Raw genomic sequence first — 15,292 nt, forward strand, 5'->3', positions numbered from 1 at the left:
TAAACACATTCTGTTTACATTAAGCCTGTGGTGTTTTTTTAGTGATGCAATGTTGTCAACTGAGATTTAAAAAAAAACCCGCGAGATCAGGAGAAAGAAATGTCCAGAAAATCGCTAGCCAGTTTGGCAGAAAAATAACTTATCTTGCCTTTGATAACATTTATTGTTATATATTTGTTTTTTGACAACTTTTTCGAATCTATGTGTACAGTAATACAAACCCGTGTACAGTAATACAAACCCCTTCGGGGAGATTGGAATGCCCCCCCCCCCACCTAAAATGTACTTGGAAAAATCGATTTTATAGTGAGATTTAAGAATGGTTAGTCGAAAAAAAGGTTAAAAACAAAACAAATAATCAATAAATAATTGTTACCAAAGGCAATAAATGCTACTTTTTTTTTACTTACATGAATGAGTTTATTTTATGTTTTAAAGTATTTTCAAGCAATCTAATGCGAGTGTCTGGGTGCCAAATACCTCCAGATTTTCTAGAATTTCCCGCTAGATTGTAAATGAAATCTCCAGATCTAGCAGGAAAACCGCTAAATTGTAACACTGGTCACGTGACAGGAAGCGGTAATAAATAATTGTCCCTAAATAAAAAAATGGCCTCTCGATAAAAAGAAATCCACCTATTTATCATAGAAAAATTAAGTATAATGTTATAATTAAAAAGGAATATATAAAAACACACATGGATATAGTAAACATATTATACCAAAACGTGGAAGCCATCCGTCCAGTGGTTTTTTAGACAATTAGCTCCGAACGAACCAACATTTACATTTTTATATATATAGATATATTGGTATATTTTGGCAGCATTTTTTCATTTGAGCAAATATCATTAAATGCAATGGAGACACTTTGCTTTATTATTCTTTTTTGGAATTTTTCGATTTTCCATATAATCTTTTTTGTATCAAAATCAAAAATATTAATAAAATTTCCATAGTTGTTGCTGTCATGAGCGTTTTCGATTCTTCCATGAATCATCATCAGGTGTTGAAGTAAAAAGTCCAAAGGAGCGAAAATGAGAATTAAAAGTGAAAACTAAAATATACAGTAAATTGTGATAAGTTAAAATATATAGAGTCAATGAAAAGTCGATTAAAAATATCGGTCGATTAAAATTCAAGTATTAAAATCAGCAAGTTCATGGACACTGTTAACAAAAAAAAAAAAATATATATATATATTTATACTTTTTTATAAATTAAATACAATAATGCATTATCATTTTAATAAATTTGCTAACATTATTACCATATATAATATTTCTAAGTATATGTATCAACAACATTCAAATAACATCAATCAAATTTTACTATTTTATCATTTTCCTCATTAAAAAACATTGCCAACTGGATAGAATAAATATGATTTTCCGGAAATCATGAAACCTATCTCTAGTTCAGTTATGAAGACGATGTCATAACATTCCAAACTTGTATTCCCATAGATTATTTAAAGGGTTTGTTTTGAAATTTTCAGCAGATTATCAAGCATATTAGGTATTTAAAAATGCTTGAGAGCACAACTACCAGTAATAATAACAGCAATCTGCTTTCAAATAACAAAAGTCATATTTTTCTCAAAGCATTAAAGCACCTGTAGGTAAAAGACAAAAGTTTCAGTAAAAGATAATCTTCTTTTATCAAATACAGGCCAATCTTACCAGTATGGCTACAAATATCTAAAGGCGGCCTGCATATTTATGAAATAAAATTATAAATATCAGTCTAATTATTTTTTATCACACATTGTATTTAAACTGTTTTATATGTGTAGCCGAGTAATCATCACACTAATTCTTAAATATTTTTAATTTTTTTTTTACATAGGCATCACCACATTACCAAGGCCAAGAGGCCACTCAAGGATAAGGGTTAAAGAGTGTACAGTAGAAATTGGACAATATAGTAATCATTAGTAATGAAAATTTGGTAAATTTGATAACTTATATGGAACGGCTCATCAAGAACTTATTTACGTTAGACTTGAAGACAACCATATTGTAGTCAGCCGGAAAGCAGGAAAACGGAAAACAATTCCACACGCGTGCAGTTCTAAGAAAGAAGCTTTGTTCATAGAATCTACGTTTAGGTTTAGGCACAGATAAAGAGTGGGGGGAATTATTGATAGTGTTTACAGCTAGACGAGTGTTTCTTGTGAAAGTTTGGTGAGGGGGGACCATAGATTGAAGCTCAGTCGAACACTTACCATGAAAATAACGATACATCAGAGACAAACTCGCAACATCTCTTCTGTGAGATAGAGGTTGCAAGGAAGAGAAAAGGACATCTCCTACGAGGCTACGAAGTCTATTTTGAACTCTATCAAGGCAGGCCAAGTCCTTTCTAGAAGCTCCTGCCCAGATGTGGCAACAGTATTCCATCCTTGGACGTACCTGGCTCTTATATAGATAGAGAATAGCATCAGCAGTGAGATATCTACCGGATCGATAGAAAGATCCCACCATTTTTCCAGCGGCCTTGGCAACAGATTTGATGTACGTGTTTCATTTAAGATCAGGAGTAATGGTCAAGCCAAGAAGCTTGTCAAAACTTGAGGCCTCCTGAAGACGAGAGCCATTCATTTCAATTGATGCCAGATGTGGATCAGAATGTTGATGATGTAAAGAGAGAAGCTTGGTTTTAGATGCATTAAAAGTAACCAGCCACTCCTTACCCCATTGTACTACGTGCTCAAGATCAGAGGAGAGAGAATTGGAGAGAACTTGGTCGTTTACTGTCTGAGATGTGCTACCATAAATGGTAGTGTCGTCAGCATAGATGTCTACAAATGATGTAAGGATGTGATTTGGAAGATCATTAATATAGATCAGGAAAAGAGTTGGGCCCAGGATGGATCCCTGAGGGACACCGGCATTAAGACTGTGAGCTTCTGATTTTTGCCCCTCAACTACTACTCTTATGAACCTATCAGAAAGAAATGATTTAATAATTGAGAAGACATTTCCAGCAATACCATAGCTAGAGATCTTATGAAGTAAACCTTTATGCTATACCCTATCAAAGGCCTTAGATATGTCAAGAGCAATTGCCCTAGAAAGGTTGCCTCCATCGAGAGATTTGCTAATCCTATGAGATATAACTGTAAGCACATCTGCTGTAGATCTAGCAGAACGGAAACCATATTGAGTGTCACTAAGAAGGTTATTTTTGTTGAGATGGTTGATTACTTCTGTATTTAACACAGATTCCAGCAACTTACTCATGACGCACAGGAGACTTATTGGCCTGTACTGAGAGGGGGATGAGCGATCACCTGAATTCTTAAATACAGGGCATACTGATGAAATTTTCCAGGGAGATGGGAAACTATTCTCCTTAAGACAATGTTTAAACAGTTTTGTAAGTATGGGCGCTAGTTCAGGTTGAAGTTTTTTGAGTACTATAATTGGAATACCGTTTGGGCCAGTTGCTTTACTGGAATCAAGGTTTTTGATTAGTTTGGCAACATCACGTACAGATATGCGTATATCACATAGCGTGTTTTCTGATACAGGAGGAAATATTGGGGGTTGGCAGCCTTGATCGCAAAGGGTAGAATTAGCTGCAAAGTTCTTGACAAAGAGTTTGGCTTTGTCTGATGCTGACGAGATTACCTCAGGTCCATTGATAATAGTTGGGATGGAGCACACGCTTCTGTTCAGGATTCTGTTTGCTATTTGCCAAAACTGGTGGGAACCAAGCCGCTGCTCAGCTACTTTGGACTTAACAGATTGAGCATACAACTCTCTTGCATTCTTTATTACTTTCTTACAATGGTTGCTGGCAGTCCTGAAAGCGGCTTTAGTTTTCATACATCTATTACGTTGGAAACAGTGGAAAAAGTGATTTCTGTGCGCAATGGCAGCAGCACATTCTGGAGAGAATCATGACTGGCTGTTAAGTTTTTGCTGAAACTTTTTCGAGGGTATGAAACGGTCAATACCTACAATTAACCATTCCGTTTTGTTAAACAATATATTTTTAATTGCTTCTTTGATTCATATGAATTTTCTTCTCATTTAATCAATAACACTGGGTAACAACTTTTTAGTTTCTGAATGTTGTCTAGATTTCTACAACTAATTTAGGGTATTTTTGCACTGCTGAATCAGAAAATGGCATCAGTTTTTCTTCATCAGGTCAAGTTTTTGTGCTAAGTTGTTTTGAAAAAAAAAAAAAAAAAATTTTTCTAACAAAATCGATTACATTTTTGTGGCATTATCATCAGATTTTGTCAACACATCATCCTAAATATGTTTTTAAGAGAAAAAAATGTTTTACCAACAAAATATATCGAGTTACAGAATAGAAACATCGATTACTGTAAACTGAATGGTGTGTATCGATAAAGTTAGGTACATGTAAATTGCATGTTGCTTCATCATTTTTCAATCTTCAGGGCTTGAACTTCCATTTCTTCGAACACCTGGAATGCTCAGTGGTGAGGTTTCTCTTCAGATTCCAACAGTAGTCAACTACCATGACTGCATCCCAGTAACCCTGATACCTGGTTTCCATCTCTTTCAGGTCCTGATGAAATCTCTCTCTATGCTCGTCACTTGAACCTAGGTTCTCAGGAAACTGGTCCATATGTGAAAATAGGAAGTGCATCTTGATGCTTATGTTGCAGCTCAAGTTTTTGAACGCAGTCAGCATGTTATTGACAAGTTTTGACTTGTTTCTAGCCTTAATGTTACCAAGGAAGTTCTTCACTATCAGAACAAATAACTTTCACGCTTCCAGATGCACTTCCTTCATTGAATTTTCAAACTCTTGATCTCTGACAAGCTGCCAGATCTAAGGACCATCAAAGATGTCAGCTTTCAACTTCTCCATGATTAATCCTGGAAAAACCTGGCACAAGTAAGTGAATCAGTCACCATCCTTGGTGAACTGCTTGATTAAGCCGAGCTTGATGTGCAGCGGTGGGAAGAGTATTCTGTCTCTCTCTCCACGCGAGAAGGTTGTTGAGGGTGTTCGTTTCTTCTCAAGGCACTACTTCCTCCTATACAGACCAGTCTTCATTCATATATGCTGAACACCAATTTTTGGAATATTTCGAGGTTTTATTACTTCAAACTAATCCCTTTTCAACCTAATCACCCAGAACTATCAGACTTGAATACTTCTTATCATTAAAATAATCATTTCCAATCAAAACAATTATTCAACATGACATTTTACCCCCACCAACTTCTAAAATGTTGCACACATGTATACATGTGAACAAAAACGTAAAAAACTACATGTAGCCATAGTTCAAAAACTTGACCTGATTGAGTAAAACCAATATGATTCTCGGATTTAGTGCAACAAATTCATCCTAAATCAGTTAAACAAACGTAGACAATAAATTTTTTGTTGACCAGTGTAATCGGTAAAAAGATTTTTGTATTTTCTTTTTGGGTGGGTAGCTGTTAATCTTTGGTACTTTATGTCCATATATGTTTATTTTGTTATTTCATTTTTGTAATTGTTTTTATCCCTTTGAACAGATGTATACACAAAATGTATCAATTCCACCTGATTATTTCAACTGGAGATCTGCTGTACCTTCTCAATCAGATGCAGACCTGAGTTGGAAGGAAGAAAATGCACTAAATGGTCAACAAAGAGCAGGTAACTTATCACAATAATGAACTGTGTTATGTTTTATTATTTACTTTGTTTATACCCTCAAAAAGACAAAAGAAATGGAGAAAATAAATTATTCAAAATGCTCTGGTAACATGAAGGGATGCATGAACTACACAAGTATTTTTTTAATTAATCATTCAAAAGCTTATATTTATTTTCATATATTTATAGATAAGATAGAACTGCAAGTAAAATTTAAATTGCAGTAAAAATTAGACTAAGAATGAAAAATGTTTTCTGAAATCTGTTCATAAAATTTAATGTGATTAATTTATATCATGAGAATATTATTTGAACTTGTCTATCAGTGCAATTAACTAATTTTTTTAATTTCTTTTTTCATTGTCTCTTAATAATTTTTGTCATATTAAAATCTAAAGATAAACAGGCTAATGATGATACAATAACATTCCATTATTTGACCATTCAAAACTTTCTTTTTATAAAAAATCTTGATTCAAAATAAAAACTAATATGAAATTTTACTAAATCTGTCTATAAAATCCACGTAATCAATTTATAACACGAGAATAGTTTATCTTTCAGACTGGTCTTCCAGGAAAACATCACTTCAAACAGGTGATGTAAACAAAAATGATATTTTTGTCTTTATCCACAATCAAAGAATCTTATAGAAATGAATTATGCACATACTTTAAAAAACAAGACATATAAAGGAAAAACATACACTGACACTCATTTAATATACCATATCCACTCATGACCAATGTTTTTTTTTTGTCAGTGCATATCTATATATGTAATCACAAACAAAATAAAATAAAATTATAAGATTTAAATAAAAAATAAGTAATATGCACTTACACAAAATTACTAATTCTAACAGCGTTATAATATATATAAAATACATATTTGAAATACTTATTTAGAATAATACATTTCTTTCTTATAAATTTCATTACAACAATGATTCATCTTATTTTTAACATGAAAAATATTTTATTTTTCAGACTTGTCTTCCAGGAAATCATCAGTTCAATCAGGACATGTAAACAAAAGTGAAATTTCTGCTCCTTATCCACAATCAAGGAATCTTATAGAAATGAACAATGAACAGACTTCAAACACAAGACCTTTGCCTCCAGTACCACAAAAGAACTAATGATCATGACAAAAACAAATTTACTTTCATAACAAATAATACACACATACATTTAATACATTACATTAAGCTTTCATAGATATTCCATTCCCAGCATAAAATTGTACTGAAATATTAACACAAAATCTCTTAATGTTGATGATTAGAAAATGTTACAATAACAAATAAAATCAGATTCATTTTTAGTAAAGTTATGTCCTAAGAATATCTTTAAACTAACAGTCATCAAAGGAACATGATTAGAATTTATGTGCAATTAAATATTACAATAAAGTTATACAATTGATAAAATACTTATAGTGCACATTACTTCTAAAATATTTCAATGAAAAGTTAATAAAGTAAATCTAAGATTCTAAGACAATCATTTGGATTATTCAGAGTACTATTTTCATCTATATTGTGAGATTTAAAAGAGTTTGGCCAATGTAACCTCCAACCTTCTTCAAATATATCTAGTCAAACTTGAAATCATGTATGGAATTTAAAACTGAACCCTTCATTTAATCCATGTAGGTAGATTGTTTTCGTTCCATCAGCCATAGATGTGTAGAAGTGTAAATTTAAGTTATTCTCAGTTATTATTACCTGTAAACTTTAACCTCCAGAAGGCAGTAATGTAAAACTGATTTGTAAACAACGTTTTTATTTTCATGGGCAATTTTAATATGACTTATAGGAACTATAAACTTTATCTTGTGTAGATGTGTATTATTACTACTTATTTTTATGAATTACTATTTTGCTTTTACTCATATTGCAATTTTCTAATCTATTATTTCTTATTATTGCCAGAGGTTACATTGGCAGATATGTAGTAAATATAAGAACCAAGATAATAATAGTACTCATAATAATCCAAATAATCAATTCATATCTCAATCCTTCTGAAACATAAAACAGTTAGATTTGTATTGTTTTGCACAAAAAACTATTATCAAGCAAATGCAAAATAATTGAATAAACAATAAACTTTCCAATGTACTTTGTGAATAAAATGATGTTATATGCAATACTAGGATCATTATTTAACGAGAAGAATCTATTTTTTTATTTTGAAAATTAATGATACACTTTTGAAATTTTAACAAGCAAGACATATTTTTCCCATATCAATAAAGAAAGAAATCTTATACAATTAAAGTGGAAACATACATTAAAGACAGAATCATTACTCAGTAGACATTATGTATAAAATAAGCTCAGATTAAAAGAAAGCAAATAACACAATAGACATACAACCATATTCCACAATCAAAACAATTAGGTAAAATCCAATATTTATATTTTGTAAATACATAAATATATTAAAAACACTCTTTGAAATTCATTTCATAAAAATTATGTAAATTGAGTAATCTATAATTTTAAACATCAACATAAGAAAATCATTCAAAACATTGAGTTTAAATCATCACACACACATAATTATTTTAGTATTCTAATTTAAGTATATCAATAATATTTTTAGATAATATGAGTATTTGTACAGATTTAAATATTTAACAAAATCCAAATAGATAATGCAGCATTAATATTCATTTTTTTAGTATGAAAAGGAAACAATCTAGAATGACAAAGATAGAGAGAAAAATGTAGACAATAAAGGATGAATAATATGTTCATAAGAATATTGCATTCTGGGAACAAAAGCACAAAGTATTAAAATTAAAATAGTAATGAAACGAAGTAACTTTTATATTATTATTTGTTATTTGATAAATCAAAAGTAAATTTTAAAACAATTGTATAGATTAATTAAAAATAAATTTCAATTGAAGCATGAATGTGAATATTGGGTGGGGCAGTGCCATTGTGTACATTCTATTTAACAACTTCAACACCCCCTTCCTCTAGTGAATGCAGCCATTACACATAAAAATACTTCTTAGGACTACTACTACTTTGTGATCCTCAAAGACATAAATTCACTTTTAAGTTTTATCACACTTATTGGATGTTATTTTATATGATTACCCATGGACAATAAGTTTTAAAATAAATATATTCACACTCTCAACAAAGGTAAGAACAACATATTTTTCTACTTTTTTTTCTTTTCAGAAAAAAATGAAAATCATCTTGTAAAAATTTCCTTAAAATCTGACACATTTATTATTTCTTGCAAACATGATGGATTTTTAAAAAATCACATATGAAAAATAAGTTTGTGAAAAATATATATTTCAAGCATAAAAATCCTGCTAAAATGTAATTGGTTTAATTCAAATATATTTCAAATAAATTAAACTTAACAAAATGTTAAACAAATTTGATAAGATCGTCCATCTTTCATTTGATAAACGCCATTACAAAACCTATATCCACCATTTTGTTTTATTTATTGTCACTCTTTGCTATAAAAATGAATATCTAATTGATTCTGTTGGTATATTAATATTTAAAAAATAAATTTATTCTAATTGTTTATATATATAAGTATATATTCTAGAATAATAATCAAAAGCTTCACAATTTTGTTTTTTTGTTTTAATCTTTTTTCTTTCTTTTTTTTTTGTTCTTAGCATGACTTAAGATCATAAGTAAAATTTCAAAACAATTACATTGAATAAAATTTTAATTTTAGTTGGGCTCATTTAATAAAACACAATTTTGGGGCAATTTTTAGTCTGTGCAAAAGAAATGAAAATATTCAAATAGATAATCAGATTATTACATAGATTTACAAAAAAAGAAAAAAAAAGAAACTATTTTCCTGTAAATATTTTAATCTATTATCCAAATTCTAATATAATCTTCAACAATTTTATCAATATTTTAATAAGAAAATAGATCTTGGGGCTGCGTGATTGACATTATAGATAATGTAGCAGACTATGAAATTAGCAAGTCAAGTTCAAATCACATTGCATTAGTTGTGATCATTTATGTGCTTTTACTGTTAAGAAAGGCATGAAACCACAATTGCCCCTGACTCTAAGTAAAATAGCAACTTGTATTCAATTAATGATATACACAATATATTTATGATAGGTTTTGTTTTCAGTATTTAAATAAATATAATAAATTCATGATTTTTTGTAAAATAGAAAAAATGAAATAGTTTCTTTTATGTATTGATTTAAAGTAAAAAAGAATACATGAAATAACTATATTTAGGATATTATATTTTATGCCTTTTGATATTTACAAAGTTTCCAATAAAGGTAAGATCTAACAAACGATTATTATTAAGATGTCCAGTGCGTTTTCATTGTCAAGGCCATTTGCAAATAGCCCTTTACTCCTTAACATCTTTTCCGATTGATACATACCAGAAGAGAGGAAACAAATAAATATCAAGAAAAATATCAATTCATATTTGGCTCATGCTTGTTTTTATCATCTAAACGAGACAAGATTTAATTGTTTCTCCATTAAAGTAGAAATCTTAAATCAGTCATTTATTTTGTTTTCATACACTTGTCATCATAGAAGTATGTTTTTGATTACTTTCAAGTATTTTATGTTCTTCCTCTTTTGTATGTTTCAAAGAGTCATAGGATACCTAAGTATTATGAACCATTCTTGGGATAGGTAATCTTACTATTGATAATGAATGTTAATACTCTGTATATATGTGGACGGATCAAAATTACCCAACATAGTTCATAACTGATTTTCAATGTGAAATAAAAATGAAAGACCAGCAAATGTAAGGGAGTTAACTCTCATGAAACTTTACAAATAATAAAAATTTCAGCAAATGTTGATGTTTTAGAAGAAAAGAAAATTTATTCAGAAGTAATGAAATTATTTGTTAATTTTTTTTTTTTTTACTCAGGAATTCTGACACGAGTCTTTATCAGTGATCGGTCACTATTAAAAACGGACCACGTTCCCGGGAATATGAGTGATATGTTTCTCAAGACGTTCACTACTCTGCTTTTACAGAGACTCATTGCAACTCACTCCACATTTTCACACTGTTTACCATTGATTTCTTGCTGATAATGACTATTGGTCTTTTCTTGAATTTGGCTACCATTAAGCACCCCAGAATTCCAATACTTACTAAGTGCTTCCAGTGAAGATCTAAATTGTGTGCGCTTCTTTCTCAGTTTTTCCATCCTCACTGATTCTTAATGACCGCTTTGTGTGGTACTAATCAAGGCTGGTTCCATTTTGGTTTTTCATTGGGGATCAGATTATGAGATTTTTCACATATCTATCCTGACATTTTCTGTTTCCTGGGATCAGCATCATGTTCTTTCAATGCATTTTCTAGTTGTGTTTATGCAGTGTTATTATTTTTTAAATCACTTGTTGTTGTATGGTGTAACTTAATTATGCAGGTTGGTTTCTGCACTCAAGGATTTTTATCAATATTTTAGCTTTTTCCCCAATGCTATGTTTTACACAATGTTAATTCTATCATTTGTATGAATTTCTTTGATTTTTTTCATGTTTTTTGGAACTTTTCCTTGTACACTTACAATTACCAATATTACTGTACATTTGTCATGTTCCATATTCATTTAAGCTCTCTGACAAGTTCCAACTATTTGCTTGTTTTTTTTTGCCTTCTTTATATTCATTTTCTGTGATCTGCTGAGACAGTCAAATGTACTATTTGGCTGCTTATTTTTTTTGTTTCTTGTTAACGATTATCACATTTGATCTTTTGGCTTGTATTAGTTAGTCCATTTGTATTTCTATGTCCCAGCGGATTCTGCATCTTTCATTTTTGAATACTGTCCACAGTTTGTGTCTGCATTATTTTCTGCATATTCAAAATGCAGTTATTTTTACAGTTCCTAGTGCATTATCTTTCCAACCCAGTCATACTTGTATTTTTATAGTCATTTTGAATTAGTTTGCTAAATTCACTTATGATGTGGTTTACCATTTTATTTCTTTGTCTACAACAGTAATCTACATTTACTGTTTTCCTGAGCCTTGCCTTGCCTATATTGGCTTTTCTGTTGTTTGTCTTCATTACATTGTTTTTTCATAACTGCCAGTTAATGATTTTGTTTCTCTGTTCAAGTGTCCTTTCCATAACTATATCCATGTATTTTTATCTATTATTACTTTCATCAGTCTTATAAATCACCCATGTAGATGCTGCTTGCCCAATTTTGTTTTTTTCTTATTTTTGTTTTCTATTTTGCAGCTCTTCATATTGTTTATCTTAGTGGTACTTTTTGGCAATAGTAATCAGACTCTGTAATTTTGTGTTTTATAATTCTCTAATCCTTTTATCACACCATTCATGCAATTTTCCCTTTCTTTTTACATGATGTCAGTCAGTCAAGTTCCCATCTGATAGCTAATAGGTAATAACTATAATTTAAAAAGTGTCATCTATTTATGTTTACTGGGTACATGCAAAATGATATCCGATACTTAAAATGAATAAACATTTTGACCCCTCCCTTTACTTTAAAATCCACCAAAAATGAGGAATTAACCAATTTTAATGAAATTTTCAGTATTTATTAAATAATGATCGTGGAATATATTAAACCCATTATTTTTATTTAAATCTTAGTGAAAATGTATTATTTTGTTTAAACAAAAAATACCTTTACTAGAGTTATGGTTTTCAGTAGTAGAAAAAAATGATTGAATTTATTTTTGCTTTTTTATGAAAATAAAGCTTTGTAAAATATAACAATTAAATAAAAATTATTTAATTTTTACAGGAGCATAATGATAAAAGCCCCTAAATTCTGCATTAATGGATCCGATATAATTTGAAGAAAAATGAATTTCTTGAACTACCGATATAATCATTGTTTATTTAATATTTTCGCATAAAAAAATTATAGTAGCAAAAAAATATTTCTACTTTTTTTTTTTTAAATTACAGGTTTAACATAATTTTTATATGTGAGATTTTAATATTTTCCTTGCTTAAATAAATGTGAAACATTTGGCGTAACATAATTTTTATATAATATTGAACAATAATTTTCAAAAAATTTTATTTAAAAACAGGAACATAGAAAAATAATTAAATTAAAAAGGTAAAAATTATACAAACGGTCAGAATAAGAATGTGCGGATGCATGTCTGGGGAGGGGGGGGGCTCCTTTTTAATTACATGACATCATTTTCACAGTCTTCGACTGGCTGAAATTTTGAGCTCCCATATATTCCGTGTTTACGAAACCATCGTTTGTTGTGCTTTTGCGAATGACAGAATCACTCGGTTTTTGGTCTAATTAAGCTATTTTTTGTACAAACAAGGTGTTTTTTTTTAAATTTAATTCAGTATCTTAGGACTTTACTAATTATCTTTTAAATAGACCTAGAAAACTAATATTTTTCTTTTCAAGGATGTTTACAATGAACTTATTTAACTTCAAAATTTAGCTGAATTGGTTAGCTCGCCATGAAAACATTTTTCATAACTTTTTTTTTTCATGTGTACAAATATGTTTTTCCTTTTGGAAATTAAGTTTAGTCCTTAATCTTTAAAGCACAATCAAAAAGTAGTCAGAAACCTACAAAAAAATGATGATAAAGCGGCTTTCAAGACTAGGTCCCTCTATCTTTATTCGTCCATTTTTGCTCGTACCTAATGTTTACTAAACAAAGTATTAATCTCTTATTAATATTTGGATAACTTTGCTATAATTGGCATAATCTGGCAGGTTATGTAAAATGCCAGTAGGTGCCAAACAAAATCTTTGTAATTTTTTCTTCTGTAAAAATGCAGGTTAATATTTAAAACTCTATAAAATATATAATTATAGAAGAAAATAGTCATCATATGGTAATTTTAATGAAAAAACTTTTTTAATACAATAAAAATTTAATGGAAAAAGAAATTAAAAGAAAACAGTTTAAATCAAGGAAAAAACATTTATCGTATGTTTGTTTTAATGACTTTTTAAAGATTTTATTTTATTTTTTCATGAATAAATATTTACTTTTTTCTTCTGATAAAAAATAGTGCAACAACAGATAACAAACAATTGTTTGTTTTAATGACTTTTTAAAGATTTTATTTTATTTTTATGTTTTTTGACAAATCTTTATCAACTATATTGAATATAGGTTAGGTTGTTTTTCTGTTAGGATTAAGGTTATTATTTGTCATTTAAGACATTCTTTACCTAAATTTGCATATATGTGCACATGTTCAGCAACTCTTCATTCCGCTTATAACTTTGCTTGTTTGACAAAAATCAAATCAAAGACTGAAGTGAGTCTCCCAATTCTGTTAGAGTCATGTTGAAATAAGTTTATTGAATTTTCAACAATATTTCTATCAAATTTATAAATTGTTGATTTTTGTGATTTCATTGTCTAAGTGTGTTGGCACCTTATGACGGTTTACGTAACCTACTGGAATATATGAAAAATCATTGTATACAGCATATGTACCAATAAATTAAGTAAAGGAGAAGTTATACATTTAAGAGAAATATGATTTTCAAAAATAAATACTTGTTGGATAAAAATGTTTTCTATTGTCATTATCATACAAACTTACACAGATCGGTGGAAGTTCTTGAAGTTAGCATTTTGACTATGTTTTAATATACAGTAGCGTCCAAAACTAAGGGGCAAAATTTTAAAACCTAATATTTGTTAGAAATAACTGTGAAAAGCTGAAATTTTGACAACTGGTAGTCGGTTTCATCCATAATAACATACTAAAATTTGAATCATTTGCACAGAATAGAAAAAGAATTATAACAATTATTTATTTATTTTCAAAATAGGAATGCCCAAAAGTAAGGGATAAAATTGAGAAAAGCAATGTAAACAGCCAAAAAAAAAAAAGCAATAAAAATACATGTACAATCAATATTTAGTAAATCAGCCCTTGCTCTCAATGACAGCTGCACATGTTCGACTACAAGAATGAATCAGTTCTTGACAATTCTCGATACTAATTTTTCTTCTTGAAGCTTCACCCACAAATCCTTCATGTTAGTGGGATTTCTTTCCATAACTTTCACTCCTAAGGTCTTCCAAAGATTTTCTATTGAATTTAAGTCAGGACTTTGCGGTGGCCAATCCATAATTCCGAAATCTTGCTCGCTAATGTAACTCATTACTACCTTTGCCTTGTGACATGGGGCATTATCTTGCATAAAGGTAGCCCTATCGAAACCTGAATTCTGTATGATTGGCACAACATGATTTTAAACAATGTTTTTATAGATCTGCACGTTTACACGAGTTTGTAACCGGACAAGAGGCATTGTACCTTGGCTAGAAAAATTCCAAATATCATGATGCTTCTACCCCCAAACTTGACAGTTTTCTTAGCACACTTTGCACTTAATCTTTCACCAATACCTCTCTTTACATTGTTTTTTCCATCATTTCCAAATAAATTAAACTTGCTTTCATCACTGAAAAATACTTTTGCCCAATTTTCATATGTCCAAATTACATACCTGTTTGCAAATTCTAATCTCTTCTTATTCTTCAAACTAACAAGTAGTTTCTTCCCTGGGGTTCGATTAAATAGTCCTATTTCTTGCAGTCATTTAAAAACAATCTATCTTGACGCATTAATACATGAGGTACTATTCATAACCCTTTT

The 15,292-nt window shown here is 29.8% G+C and overlaps 1 protein-coding gene across 1 annotated transcript in view; it reads left to right on the forward strand.

The window, feature by feature from the left end:
• The window catches only part of LOC145242750 (protocadherin Fat 4-like), a 140,014-nt gene that overhangs the window by 10,649 nt on the left and 114,073 nt on the right, over window positions 1-15,292 (forward strand). Inside the window, exons 3-4 of the mRNA XM_080105892.1 lie at window positions 5,516-5,639; window positions 6,629-6,771. Coding sequence (XP_079962018.1) covers window positions 5,516-5,639; window positions 6,629-6,771 — 267 coding nt within the window. The remainder of the gene's footprint in view (window positions 1-5,515; window positions 5,640-6,628; window positions 6,772-15,292) is intronic.

This window comes from Euprymna scolopes, chromosome 21 (assembly GCF_053919585.1).
Source record: "Euprymna scolopes isolate OS-2025 chromosome 21, ASM5391958v1, whole genome shotgun sequence".
Taxonomy (NCBI): Eukaryota; Metazoa; Mollusca; class Cephalopoda; order Sepiida; family Sepiolidae; genus Euprymna; species Euprymna scolopes.